This window comes from Zophobas morio, unplaced genomic scaffold (assembly GCF_036711695.1).
Source record: "Zophobas morio isolate AGI-343-1 ecotype UQ-CSIRO unplaced genomic scaffold, CSIRO_AGI_Zmor_V1 ptg000006l, whole genome shotgun sequence".
Lineage (NCBI taxonomy): Eukaryota > Metazoa > Arthropoda > Insecta > Coleoptera > Tenebrionidae > Zophobas > Zophobas morio.
Window position 1 is genome coordinate 17,966,788 of NW_026972111.1, and position 14,801 is coordinate 17,981,588.

The 14,801-nt window shown below is 32.4% G+C and overlaps 3 protein-coding genes and 1 long non-coding RNA gene across 4 annotated transcripts; 2 read left to right on the plus strand and 2 right to left on the minus strand.

The window, feature by feature from the left end:
• Positions 1 to 3,573: 3,573 nt before the first annotated feature.
• Positions 3,574 to 14,405, minus strand: LOC135123760 (replication factor C subunit 5). The gene is made up of 9 exons (XM_064048639.1): positions 14,208 to 14,405; positions 10,592 to 10,645; positions 10,470 to 10,534; positions 10,288 to 10,418; positions 10,068 to 10,230; positions 7,654 to 7,813; positions 7,387 to 7,598; positions 3,786 to 3,863; positions 3,574 to 3,733 (listed from the first exon to the last, which is right to left on the minus strand). Exons 2-9 carry the CDS (start codon positions 10,621 to 10,623, stop codon positions 3,579 to 3,581), a joined length of 996 nt encoding a protein of 331 aa, XP_063904709.1. The 5' UTR covers positions 10,624 to 10,645; positions 14,208 to 14,405; the 3' UTR covers positions 3,574 to 3,578.
• LOC135123196 (ras-related protein Rab-28-like) lies at positions 7,895 to 8,926 on the minus strand (the record flags this gene model as incomplete). Its single annotated transcript, XM_064047689.1, has 6 exons — positions 7,895 to 8,114; positions 8,163 to 8,266; positions 8,326 to 8,446; positions 8,508 to 8,693; positions 8,765 to 8,826; positions 8,917 to 8,926. Coding segments are annotated over 6 exons (657 nt in total), but the record flags the coding sequence as incomplete, so codon positions are not given.
• On the plus strand, positions 8,903 to 9,811 carry LOC135123761 (oxytocin-neurophysin 1-like). The gene is made up of 3 exons (XM_064048640.1): positions 8,903 to 9,207; positions 9,416 to 9,623; positions 9,693 to 9,811. The coding sequence occupies exons 1-3, from the start codon at positions 8,986 to 8,988 to the stop codon at positions 9,809 to 9,811; spliced, it is 549 nt and encodes a 182-aa protein (XP_063904710.1). The 5' UTR covers positions 8,903 to 8,985.
• Positions 13,462 to 14,571, plus strand: LOC135123764 (uncharacterized). Its single transcript, XR_010279715.1, has 2 exons — positions 13,462 to 13,682; positions 14,031 to 14,571. It is a non-coding gene; the product is annotated as an uncharacterized LOC135123764 (long non-coding RNA).
• Positions 14,572 to 14,801: the final 230 nt, after the last annotated feature.

Here is a 14,801-nt window from a genome sequence, read left to right on the forward strand (position 1 = left end):
GAAATCCATTTCTATCTATTTTGAGAGAAATTGAGTTGAAAGTTTAAAATGCGGAAAATAGATTGAGAAACCCACAAGGTTCAGTCTAACACAACTTTTTATTTTCTTTATAATGTTTTAAAAAGATATAAAATAAACTGTTTATGTTCAAATATAACAGCAAGAAAAATTGGTGGAAAGTTGTTTCGACAGAACTTCCCTCGCCCCTAAAATACAATGAAACATATCCAGCATTTTCGAGTTAAATTTTTACTTTAGGTACACAATTTTGTGATGAAATCATCAACATTTTGCAACGACACGTAAATCAATGTGGATTAGACTAAAAATAACAGTATTCCAAAAATTTATGGGAAAATGGAGTGAGTCGAGACTGATTTAATCAATAGAATAAATTGACTCATTCATTAATTTTTTGAGCCATCTAGGTATATAAGCAAATCTAAAAAAATATGAATGCAATGATAAATTACAATTACAAACTCATCATAAATTTTGCACATTTTTAGTAGAATTTATTCAGCAAAATTTTGAGATGATGTTATCAATTTTTTAGTAGCATAATCCTCAGATAATTATTGAGATTTTTCGACTTTTCGGTTTTTCGATTTTTCAACTTTTGATGTTTCAATTTTTCAGTATTTTAATTTTTGACATTTTCAATTTTTCCATTCTTCAAATTTTCGATTTCTCCATTTTCTTATTTTTCGATTTCTCAATTGTCCGATGTTTCACTGATACGATTTCGCAATTTTTCAACTTTTCGATATTTTAATTTTTCAATTTTTAAAATTCTAGATTTTTCGATTTCTCCAGTTTTTAGTTCTTCTATGCATATTTCAGTTTTTCAATTTTCGGAATTCATTATATTTCTGATTTTCCATTTTTTTTTAATTTTTCGATTTTCCAGTTTTTCGATGTTTCGAGTTTTCAATTATACGATTGTTCAATTTCTCGATTTCTAAATTTTAGATTTTCCGATTTTAATTTTTTTTTATTTTTTCATGTTTGGACTATTTGTTATTGCTAAAAATAAAAGTAAAAAATAACTACCAAAATTGTGACTAAAAATTAATAGAAAATAGAACACATTGCTGCTAAAACATAAAAATTAACTGTACTTTCCCAAAAAAATCCATTGCTTGATTACTGTTCCACTAGTATTGCTAATTTAGGACGTTAGTATCAAACGCAGTGAAAGTATTAATTCTTAGTTAAACAAAAAAAATAGTTGAGTGTCAAAGTCGAGTGAAACATGTGAGACGTGTGCAAACAAAAGCATCTAAATAATAACTATTTCCCGCAGAATTTCTGGAGGCTTATAGAGTCGACATTGGCCTGAGCGCGCTCCGGTCTCTGGATCATACAAGTTCTCGGGCGACGATGTATCTAATAACGAGGCAGTTGAAATACCTGATATGTCACAGCGCAAAAAGTATTTCTCAAAAAACTTTCAAACCTTGATGTCTTTTTAATCGAACAAAACACAATTTGCGAGCGCAATAATTCAGAATGGTGCGCAGAAAAATCCTTTAGACTAATCGAACGTTATTTTGGTAAAATTTGCAAAATGAGAGAACAAGTAACACGGCTAATCCTACTGTACTGTGAAAAACATTTTACATCCCTGCAAATCTAGTTCAGCATGTACTCTCCCAAAATCTTTGCATAGAAAATGAAGCAAGAGCAACTGAAGCATTTTGCAGTAACACCAAACTGACAGTAAGACAATGCGGTTTGTACATTTTTAGCGGCATCGCCAGACGGCTTCATAAACAAAAACGCTATCTTAGAAATATATAAAATGTCCAATTTAAATAATGCTTAATTCAACGGGATGATAAATTTTGGGAAAATAATATGATAGAGCGAAATAGATAGAGAGAAAAATTTTATTTTATGCCTTACTTCTGGAGAGAGTAGATTCTCGTTATTAAACAAATCAACCCATTAGACAAATTGTAAAGAAGATTGTACAATTAAAATTTTTTATTTGCATTCGCGTCATGTGTAGTTCATATAAATATTTTCCCTTTCTACTATAAACACGCACAGGAATAAATAGTAATATTGGAATAGGTTTACTGGAGATATCACGTAAAAAACGTGCCTATAATACTCTACCTCATAGGTGGTGCGGAAAAGAGTATCAAAAAATTAAATTTAAATAAATATGATTGTTCAGGTAAATAAGTGGTTAGTGAAGTGATGAGAATCTAAATCTTGCCAGTTTTGTGTATTGATTTATATATAGAATGACAGATTAGTAAAAACTACTGGAATAATTTTTTGTAAGAAAATGTTTTAGTAGAATGTATAAAATTATAAAAATTTGCATACTTTTAATTCAAATTATGTTAGCAATGAAAGAAGTCGACTTGTAAAAGAGTTTCAACAATGTTCGTAAGCTAAAAGTATTTATAAGTTTTATGACCAGTAAGCGGAAATTTATCTTACGGATGCAATTCCCCAGTTGAAGCAAGGTGTGTTTTACGGCGAGTAGCGACCACAGATTTGTGATCTTGAAATGTTATATTATGTTGATATAGTCCAAAATAAAAATATATTTGTAATCAAAGTATCGCCGCGACAGCACTGGATCTAGCGTATGAAACACAATTCCGCCCGTTGTTTATGACGGTTTATGAAAGTACCTGGACGGATTACCTGAAAGGGTCGGTCGGCAAAGCTCCCTGCTGTGTCAAACTCAACCATTTATGGAAACGAATCCTTTGTAAATAGAGTTGCCTAGTTTCAATTTGATTTCATTAGTCAGTATTTTTTTAAAACGCAAATATTTTGATAAATATCAATTTTAAACAAAAATGACCGGGTCTTCCCCATAGAGCTCAATGTTGTCTTTGCACTGATATAAAAGCTGAAGCGAAAAATGCTTTCTCCTCGTCTAAAAATGCAAATTCCTTCGAAGAATGAACGATTAATTAAACACTAAACAATCACTTATTTTAAAAAATATTGTGTGTTCCCCAGAGATTTAGACATAATCTATCAATTGAAATGTCGATCTTTTTTTCAATGTTGAAATTACGGCCGTAAAATAAAAATCTATTTAGCTCATTTTTCGGTCTGCTACTGGGGACCCTTAAACGGTCTTCCCAATTTTTGTTACTTTATTTGCAATTTACTATTTTTCGTACCTAGACTAACAAACTTGCGACGGACCTCGTACAAGATGTACGTATGTATGTAGCTTCGTATTTGGTAAATTGTAAACTTTATTGTACTACGACAGTGAAGAGAATTTTCTAGCGAATTACTGAAATTAATACGTTTTGAATTGCCACTGTTCATTATTCTTGGCACTCGAGCGAAATTATCCTATACCTGACTGTATTTATTGTGTTGATGATCATTAAATTATTCTATTTTTTATTTGATAAAACAGTTTTTGGCGCTAGACTCATAATCTAATAAAACTTTACCTTCAAAATTATCAATACAAATCATATATAGACACCTGACTCTCTTCATATATTCAGATTTCAAAGTAGTAATAAGTCTATGGAAGTAAAACACGATTTATTATAAAATAAATTTATTAAACAAAATTACCAGAGTTAAGAAGATTCTGGAAGAGATGCTTCCTTAGCTTTATGGAACGCAGCAATAAGACCAGTTAGTTGTGTATTTTCATACGATCCATTAACTAAGCGATACTCAATTTCGGCCATATGATGTAATAATGACACCATTATGTCAAAAGGAAACTCAACTAAAACAGAGATTTTGAAATATGACAGATAAAAAGGAATATACCTACTTACTTCTATGAACATATCTGTGTATTTCAGTAATTATGTCATTCAAAGCCAAGCCTTTAATCATTTTCAATTCCCTCACATCTAGAAACAAAATTTATAAATGACACACGGCCACACAAAAGAAGAAACAAATGCAAAATTGTAAAATCGCATGCTACACAAGGTTCTTTGCAATTTCAAATTATATATTTACAAGTTGGTAAGTTTATTTTTGTCTTTGCATGTAAAAAAGTTATAAGGGTATGTAGACAGAACTTCCCTCACCGCTAAGTACAGTACAGTAGTCCCAGAGAAACTTCCTTTTACGCCTTCATCGCATTATGGAGACGTTTCCTACAATAGACCGATTTTATCCATACCGATACCAAAGGATATAAAGACGAATGAAAAAGAACCGACACTTGTGTCGGTGCCTTTGATGTTTTGTTTGTCAATTTTGTTGAGGTGCTTTTTGATGCGAGAATTTTGAAAGCTGGGTGTTATGAAAGGATGAATGTTGATGTACTGACAAATAATTTGTCTGTCAGCAAAGCACACACATGAACATTTCATAAATATATAGGTATATTTCTTTTATGTTTATATAGTTTGGTTCCTATTCCACTCAAGGTTTTTAGGAAATAAAAAAAATATGTTCCCAACTTTTCGCGTTAAACAAGGTTTCACAGTACAGGAGTAACCTGCTTTTCTTTTTATCGGTGGCTCCATTTTCTAATGATTAAATTACCATGTGTATATTTACCAACCTAACCTCCAAAGCCAACAAATGTTACAAGACTAAAATGTGTATGAAAAATACCGCGTGATTAGAAATGACTGAGTGCATTGGCAGTACTTTTTAAACAAAAATCTGAACTTTTCTTGCGTTGAAGTTGGCATAATGGAAGTAATTGTGTGACAGAAATGTCAATCGTGACAGCTGACAACCAGAAGTTATACAAAATATCATGATACTAATTTCAACCAAAAATCCAGGATTGCCAACAGACGCAGTCACTTCTGATCAACGCGATATGTGACAACGAACGTCCTTAACTTACGCCCAGGAAGTAAAAATCATTATGGATTCATAAACCACAGGTGTCGGAGCATGTGATTTTACAAAATTTAAGTAACTTTTACTATGTAACAGTGAGGTAACGTCATCACTCATCACATTTTGGTTAACGTTTTACCATATACATAATATTTAGGGTCCGGATTTTTGCGAAATGTCCGGAATTTTAAACCCTGGCCAATTATTATTATTATTATTTCGTATTTTTATTTTATATCAGAAACCATACATCGAGATTCAGCGCACCGATTAATTTTAAAGAAAAATTCATCCCTATTTAATGAAAAATTACTTAAAAAAAAAAATAGTTCATTTTTGTTAATATTCTTTTTTCAGGGCTCCCGCTTTCTCGCTGTAAGCGTCAAGCACAGTGTTAGTTTGCCTCGAGTTCAATCCAGGTACAACAGAGGGCGGCACTCATACATCACTCTGTATATTGTAGATTGTACGTAAGAGTACAAAATCATGTCTATCTAGTCCAATGTAGTGATGTTATTTAGATGTTTAGAATTATTTATTTTATTTTCCTGTTGAAGACCTTTTTATTTTCGTATATATGTAATTATTTGAAAAAAAAAGTTGTGTACTTTCAAGTATTTTATTTCACTAAATAAATAATAGTTTAAAAAACTAAAAAAACACGCTTTTATTGCTAATCGAACTAAAAACTAGAAAATAATTTTTAATAACAGAGTTTAATATTACAGTAGTAGAAGATCAAACAATCAATCATAATAAATCACCTCAAATTAAAATTATAATAAAATTTAAGTTATTAACAGAATAATTCAATTCAGAGTAAAAAGCGTGGGGTGCATTTTACTGCGGTTCATAACTATCCTCTCATAGATAGTTGCCAATAGAATGATTGTAATATTTAAAATATCAAGTTCCAAATGAGTTTTCCCTTAACAAAAGTTTGTGATCACGTTATCAACATTTTTGCAAAGAAATGTACATATATCACTTTGGATAGGTGCAGTGTAATACTAATGATAGCAATATTGTATTCCCAAATTTTCGGGAAAACAGAGTGAGCCGTTCCTGATTTAATCAATAAAATAAATTGACTCATTTTGAAAGACTCACTCTGTATAAAAAATTTAAAAACTTATTTAATGTAATCAATTAATCATAAATCACAAGTATAGACTCATTATATTTTGCACATTTTGGATAGGATTTATTCGGCAAAATTTTGAGAGACGTCATCAATTTTTTGGGAGGAGATAAACGAATAAATTTTGCTTAACGATTTACCATGATTAGGATAACCTTAAAATATTTACAAGATTTCAGAGTAATTGGTTTTGCAGTTTCAAATTTATATTGCAAAATATTGTTATTCAGTTTTGAATTTTTTCCAAAAATTCTGGATGTCTAGGGTGAAAATTCGACACGGATTCACACACCACAATTGCAGGAGTATCTTATTTTGTAGAATTAAAAAAAACTTTTTATTATAAATTTTGGAGATGTCGTCATCCCATTGATGGTGGGGATGATTATCCAAATTTTAATCGGTGTTTAACCATCTACATGATATTCTTAATATACATACGAAATGTGAAAACAATCGGTCCAGGGCCAAGTGCAGTACCGCAGGTCGTCGTTTTCTCCGATAGACCCATTTTATACCTTGCAAATGTTTTTCCGAAAATTTGAACGTTTCGCGAAAAAACTGAAAGCGGATTAGTACACTACAAGTATAGGAGTATATTTTTGTGTAACATTCAAATCGTTTTAAGATATGGTTCATTGAAATGACGGGACCAATTTGTAGGTGGGGATAAATAGCCAAATTTTGGTTAGCATTTAACAATCTACATGATATTTCTAATTTACATACAAAATGTAACAACAATCGGTCCAGCAGTTTCGGAGATTACGTGTTTAATAAAAATGGATACAAACACCAGACAGACAGACGGAAACGGGAGAGTGCTTTTTTCGTACTGTAGGGGTCATGAAATGTTGAGAAAACATAAACGTGACCATTCGTCCGATGGACTCGATTACAATACTTCCTTCGGTTACGCTCGAGAAGTAACGAGAGATGAATTGTTAAACTAAAGATAGAATCCATATCACACTCCCCATTCTCAAATTTTGATAAGCATTCTACCATCTCTACGATAACTTATAACCATTACGTACTTAGGTATAGTCATGCTCACATAAATCTAGTACAGCAGATGACAATCTGAATTTGTATCCATACTATTGATTTTGTACTGACTTTGACACAACGTAAAAGTGAGGTTGTACGGGATTTATATGAGAGTAACTGTACACATAATAATTGTATAATTAACTATACTTTTAAAATTTCAAATTAACGAGAAGTAGTTTACGTTTTGAAATATTTAACCGATAAGTCGCCCTTATAAACACCACTACTGCAATTGCATAAAAATTCAAAGTCAAACAACTCAAGATACCAGTGTCATTGTGACTTATACTATACCCATAACTTATTATTGTCTACAGTTAAAAACGAAAAAGCCTATACATAAATTTTCTTAATTATCAACCTGAACTACTTACTTTTATAACATGTGCGAAAATCTTCGCTAAGCAACCACTTTACGATGCTTTCAATATCGTTTTTTAAAGGATGTCCTACACATGTGTACACATTTTCTTCTGTTACTTCATTGTAAGCTAACCATGTGCTTTGCAATACATTAAGGACCTTCCTCATATCGCCATTTCCTAAGGTAAGAAGTGCTTGCTTACCATCATCAGTCACTTTGACACTTTAAAATAAATATACAAAAAAATTAAAATAACCAAGTATGGAATCTAATTTACTTTTCTTCGTCTATAACGTAATTTAGACGAGGTAGAATCTGCTCAGGTGTTAAAGGTCCGAATCTAAATCTTGTACAGCGTGACTGTAGTGCAGGTATGATTTTGCTAAGATAGTTACAAATTATGCAGAACCTCACATTTTCCGTGTATTTTTCAATAACTAAAACATAAAATGAAAACATATGAGTTAACATAATACATTACAACTATTAAAATGATGAAAACAATAACGATACAATAGTGCTTTGGATGTTTTATTTAAAGTTTGTATGTATAAAGTGGAAGATTTATTGCACACAACACACTGAAGAAGTTGATGCAGCAACTCCTGATGGCCGATTCTGTCCAGCTGATGCTGGAATTAATTCGACTTTTACAATGGATTCTTGATGTTCTTTTTCAATTCGTGTCAAGGGAATTTTAAAATGTTTTGCGATCAAATCCATTAGACTGGAATTAACCTAAAATTATAAAGTTATAATATTTTTTTAATTGAGAAAAATACTCACAGCCTCTCCTGTTTTTGCCGATAACAGAAAGTTATATAGCCTATAATCTTGAAGAAAGTGTTTTGTTTTATCTAATCGAACAGCTCTTTGATGTTCAAGATCACCTGAAAAATATAATCATAATAAACCTCCTGTGTTGGTTGGGCCAACTGCCTCGCATTACATTTATTTCCAATGATTGCACAAATAGGGGGATTGTCAATAATACGTTTGATAGCGTCTATCCATAGAGGTAAGCAATCAAAACTTACTGAGTTGGTTATATCGTATACCAAAATAATCAACTAAAAATTTTGTATTATTGATAGTAATTGTAATAAGTACTACAACATAAAAAATCCATACGTTTGAGTTGAACAAATAATTCGCTAGCATATGTCCATGAAATTCAAATCCACCAACATCAGTTATTCTTACAGTGACCTCATGGCGTCCGGGTAAAACAAGTCGTCTAATATAAAAATCAGCGCCGATGGTCTGATTATATTGTCTTGTAAATTCATCATAACAAAATCTTCTTATAATACTTGTCTGCAATGTGAATAAATATTATTTAATGAATGGACCACACAGAATTTCAAACACATGATAATTATACATACCTTTCCAACACTAGATTCGCCCAGGAAAACAATTTTCAATTGTTTCCCAACATTTTCATCTTCTGAATCCGACATTTTACATTTCAAATATTCATTTCATAAAAAAATAAATTTTATTAAATCACGTCACCTCTGAAAAGACGAATAATTACCATAATAAAACCACAATCTTTTGAGTGCTCCTTAAAATTCGTGCGGTATTTCTAACAAAAGCTACACATATGTACGTGAAGAGCAATATTCAAATGCAACTCAAAAGTATAAAAGCACAGACTCTTCTCACTAAAATCAGTTCAACCAAAACCACCACAATGTCTAAACTTGCAACTTTAATAATTTTATTGGCTTTAAGTGAGTCCATCGTTTCCGGTTGCCTAATTACAAACTGTCCCAGAGGGGGCAAAAGAAGTAAACTTGCTTTGAGTGAAAATACCATTAAATCAGTAAGTAAAATTTTCTTTTTTCAATAAAAATGATAAATGTTTTAAAAGAAGTAACTCATGACTCGGTTTCACCACTGTTGATGAGTAACATGTACGATTATTTTAACAACATATGTACGCCGATTTTTACACAATAACATTAACAGCTTACAGAATCCGGATTGGGACTACTTCGATTAACACAATTTTAATTTTTTTTTTGTGGCAGTGCCTAAATTGTGGCCCTGGACAAACTGGACAATGTTTCGGTCCCAACATTTGCTGTGGACCTTTTGGATGTCTCTTGGGAACGCCAGAAACTCTTCGTTGTCAAAGAGATGGATTTTTCCATGAGCGTGAACCGTGTATAGCAGGCACTTCTCCGTGCAGAAAAAATACAGGACGTTGTGCTTTTGACGGGATTTGTTGCAGTCAAGGTAAATGCTTGAATTACGTATAAAACCGACACGAAATGATTTTTTCCTATTTATTAAAAAACAAAATAGATTCCTGCCACAGTGATAAAGCATGTGCTAGCGAAGAAAAATCAAGATCTTTTTCCGAGGTTCCTCTAGACTTGTACAACCTAATCAACTATCAAGCTGAACTTGTTAATGATAAATAAATCAATACAAGCTTTACACGCTGTTATGCATCATTCTAAACTTGGGCGGTGCATTGTAGTTAAGTAAATATTAGTATAGATGTAAGAAATTGTCAATAAAACAAGATTTAAATGGAGTGCTATTTCATAATTACCAAATCCCACAATATACGACTGTCTTTTAAAAAAATTGCACCTCCAACACATTCCCAATAATAAAATGACTGAAGGCTGCCTATGGCAACTTCAATACAAACACTCATATAACCCTACTCACTTCTTCTTAATGCGTTTTGAGCATCCATAGTCATGGCATCTGCTTCATCTAGAATAATAAGCTTAAAGCCAGACTTAAAAATTGTTCTGGTGCTTGCAAATGTTAGTATTTGCCCTCTTACGACTCCTATGCCCCGGTCATCAGATGCATTCAGTTCTAATACCTACGGTAATAATTAAAATATACCGATAATATTAATAACACAAATTTTGTTGTTTACCATAGAGGAAAATTGTGTTGGTGTACCATAAAGTTGTCTTGCGCAAGCTAGAATGGTACTCGTTTTTCCTGTTCCCGGTGGCCCATAAAAAAGTAAATGAGGAACTTGATCATCTTTAATAAATTTGTTTACTACAATAATTTCATTATTCAAAGATATATAAGTTATTTACAACACATTACTTGTTTTTATAATTTCTTCATGTGATACAAGATCGTCTAAATGAGTAGGGCGGTATTTTTCTACCCTATGAATGAAACGTAGAATATTATAGGCATACTGTATTTACTAAAACGCTACTCACCATGGCAAATTTATTTTGGTGCCACTCTTCATTGTTAGAAAGATTGTTTTTCCACTGAAATAAATTATAAGTGTATACATAAAACATTGAAACAAAAAATATTAATGATATCACGTTATCAATAAATTTGTAAACGTTATCGCATTCTTGAAAAGAAAAGGTAAGGGTTACAGACGTAAAACTCTTCATCAACAAATACTATTAATTTAAATAATTGTACTGTAAATGTATATGCTAAATAAAACGTTTTTGTAAATTATTGTTTACTTACGTGCGTAAAAGTAAGAACTACCTATAGTATATTATATAACAAGTGCCGAAAATAGGATAGTTCAACTGGCACACTCATTTGAAATATCCTTTTTGCACTCATGACCTTTTTTGATAGCTTTCGCGCATTCACCAGGGTGCGGGAGTTCGAACTTCCCGCACACGTGCATTTAACTTCCCTTTGCCATGGTAACCTTAAAATACTCGGGTAGTGTCAACATTGTGACGTGTTGACGGCGCTGTCAATGGCGTTGTTTATAAATAACTCACAGTTAATCTCTTCAGTTTAAAGGTTTATTCGTCGCAAAAAATATTGTACACAACACGTTCGTGAGCCTGCTTCCCGCATTCACGCAAATGCGTCACTCCCTTCGGTCGTGCCGCAAACAAGCGTTCATGCGGGAAGCAGGCTATCCCGAACTAGTTGTGTAAATTACTATTCTGCACGTGTTGGACACTATACTTTTCCTACGCCTACCCTCCGTCATTCAAAATTTTTAAATATACATATTTTCCTCTTCCGAATCACTCATAATAAAATTTTGCACTCGATACTTTTGGAGTTAATTTTAATTTGCATTTATGTATCAACAACACATACAAGTAATGTTATGGCGACAAAACAAAAAGCCAACGCCATCGGCTACACAGTTAATTCATCATCATAACAGACATGCACTTTTATTAATTTTTTGTACGACCATTGCTTTTTCGATCATTTACCGTACAGGTTTCCATAGCAGTAAGTTCAGTTTACGGGTTGCTACGACTAACAACTAAAGAGGCGAACGGTAAGTAAATTACTTACTGTTCAGCTGAACGGTAAGTAATCATGCATTCAAGATTTTTTTAATTTTAAATTCCATGCGTGTTCGACTTGGACATTTTCGCTTTCAGAATCACTCATGATTGATATTTTAAGCAAATAAATCACTCACTAATAGTCGCGGAAAGAAAATTAACTCGAAATCAAGCCAGATCAAATCTAAATCGACAGCGGTCAAAATGGAAACTGATTTTTAAAATTGTTGTTTATATTAATCGAAACCATAGTAACAAATTTTAAATTAAAAAACGACCTTGTTGATGTTTGATATACATTTTTTCAATTTATGAATTTGATAAAAAGACGCAAATCTTTTGATGGTCGTACAAAAAATGGTATAAGCATCACGAACGTTAAGGGGGTTTACTGGTCTCAGGGTCGGTTTATCAATGCTCAGTTAAAAGTAAATATCTGTTAAGTAACTGTCAGATAAGTATAACTAGCAGTTAACGGAGGTAAATTGTTTATCAATGCATGATGTTTCTTCCAGTTTTGTAGGTCGAGGTTTAGCTGTTACTCTCTTAAGTTGGTAACGCTCACCCCACTGGAAATGAGTTGTGATTGGTCAGTTCAAAACTACCCCCAACTTTAGAGTTCCATCAGATTTGATCCGCATTCGGTATTCAACGACTGTATATCGCGTTTCACGTGATAAATCATGAAAAAGCAAAATTTAGCTTTAGAAAAACAGTATTGAAAATTAAAAATGAAACAAGTAGGTACATAAATAAAGAAATACAGAGAGATCGAAAAAGAAATTAGTCAAAGTTGGCCATGCACGAAAAGCCGTTTGTCTTAGTTTAAAATAATTTTTTATTAAACGTCACGTTCACAAAAGTAATTTGCACTGTTATCAAACGAAATTAAAGCTTTTTTGGTATTAGAATCTTACTTCAGAAATGGGATAAATTTTGGACAAAATTGGAAAACGGTGATTTTGATTCATTTTTATGTATTTTAAAAGTAGGTGTCATAATTCTAATTTTAAACTGTCAATTTGACATTTAATAAAAAAATTTAAATTACGACAAACGGCTTGTCGTGCATGGAGCATGGCCAACTTCGATTAATTTCTTTTTCGATCTCGCGGTATTATTAGATAGGTTTTTCATTTTTGGTACCTACATTAGACCTGGAAAATAATCGGCTAATAATAAGTTTTTTTCTCATCTTCTCTGTCAATTTGTTCCACAACATAGTCCTCATCAAAATATTGTTAAATTAATAACATATTTATTTGGATTTGTTAGGTTATGTTGCCACTAACATGGATACCGCTTTAACTGACAGTTTGAACTGTCAGTTAATTTATCAGGCACTCTGACCACCAGTTCTGAGCTAGCGGGCAATGATAAACAGGTTAACTAACAGACAAGCTTTAACTGCCAGTTACTTTAACCATGGCCGACTAGTATAAAGATTATGGCCTGTCCAAAGGAATGCCAAAGGTACCATACGTGCTGCCATCTATTAATAATTCAAAAACGACAAAAGAATTATTAACACTTTTTGAAAGGCACAAAGGCATTCATACCGAAACAAACCACCATTACACGTTTTGAAGTCCCATAATGTCAAGTCAAATTAAAATTTTGCTAAATTATTAAGTGTAATTATTAATAGATGGCAACACGTATCGTACCTCTTGGACAGGCCATAATCTTTATACTAGTCGGCCATGCTTTAACTTAACTGCGCATTGATAAACCGGCCCTCAGACAAATTGGACACGTCGCTTCGCTCCGTCTCCAAACTTTTGCCTTCGACCAGTAAACACCCCTTACCGTTCTTAATACTTAATATACTATTACGCGCTTGTCTCTAAAAACGTGCCATTTCGAAATTAAAATGACAATCAAAATGTCCACCTTAGATAAGTTGGTAGCGATTGTAAAAAAAAAACAATTTTTGGATTGCAACTCTGTGGTTAAAAATGAATGTTTGTTTGTCCCGTAAGCGTTCGTAAGCCATTCATCCGACTGCCCTGAAATTTTGGTGAGTTGTTCACATGGCACATGCCAGCCAAGGTTTTTGAATTAGTACAATCATTTTATGATGATTAGTTAGTGTGTTTTAAAAACTTCAACAACCAGAATTAAAACACAAGCGCTTTCTTTGAGTACAATTGCAACTAATTATTAAATTGTTAACGAATATTTAACTGTGTAATATGCCAGGCAAGACATTAAAAACAGATCCGAGTTACGACTTTGAAATTTAATGTTTCTGAAAGCAATTTTCGTAGAAAGCCACTGTGACTAAAAGTAAATAATAACCATACTTGTTGCAGATATTAAAAAAAAATAAGCGGGAAAAATTCTGTAACTATTACACTTGTTCCAGTGCTGCAATTGAGAAGCAAACGTACAGTGTAAATTTGTGAAAAAATGTTAAGCAAAACCACTGCACTTCACATAAACTGCAGGATATAATATCTTCGTGCCGAATGCACACAAACCACAACAAATAAACTTAACCTCAAAAAGAGGGGGTAGTTGAAATTATGAAAAGAAAACGTACCTCTATATTCCTTCTCAACACTTTCAGAAAACCAAATTCAGGGACTAAACTATTAAACAGAAATACGTATCTCTGCAAGTGCTAAGCTGTTTAAACTCTAACGGCAACAGCATGTCACGAACAACACAACCATAGAACAAGCAGGCGACGGAACAAACCAAGAACACAACCATAGAACATAACCAGAGAACCACAACACAGTAGATCAGTAACGAAACTTCAGCAATATTTGCGGAACGGGTGTGACCTTGGGAGCCCGTTCCCGGGAAACACGAAGATTCAAATATTTCGTAGCATTCGTATGTGATTCATATAATACTAATAATTGTACACAAAAATAAAAATGGTTGGCATGTACTAGTGACATTGGCCATCTTTTTCTTTCTTATAAATTATTAATATATTCAAGCAAAACATTTTTATTCAATTTTGACGTTTTAAACTGCGTTTATTAAATCTTTAACAAGTCTGAGAAATAAGTTGTTATCCACAAGTGAATTGCAAAATTTTTAATTCACTCTTAATATTTTTTAATCACTGACAAAAAAATAAAAAACAACTTCAGGAACATAAACATTTTGCTTATTATTTTTA

Bases quoted from the DNA above. Each gene is read 5' to 3' on its own strand.
- LOC135123760 (XM_064048639.1), bottom strand. From the start codon at position 10,623: ATGAAGAGTGGCACCAAAATAAATTTGCCATG. The intron at 10,535-10,591 runs GTGAGTAGCGTT...TTTCATTCATAG, and splicing joins ACCAAAATAAATTTGCCATG to GGTAGAAAAATACCGCCCTA. The intron at 10,231-10,287 runs GTAAACAACAAA...TTATTACCGTAG, and splicing joins CAACACAATTTTCCTCTATG to GTATTAGAACTGAATGCATC.
- LOC135123761 (XM_064048640.1), top strand. From the start codon at position 8,986: ATGTACGTGAAGAGCAATATTCAAATGCAACTCAAAAGTATAAAAGCA. The intron at 9,208-9,415 runs GTAAGTAAAATT...TTTTTGTGGCAG, and splicing joins GTGAAAATACCATTAAATCA to TGCCTAAATTGTGGCCCTGG. The intron at 9,624-9,692 runs GTAAATGCTTGA...AAAACAAAATAG, and splicing joins CGGGATTTGTTGCAGTCAAG to ATTCCTGCCACAGTGATAAA.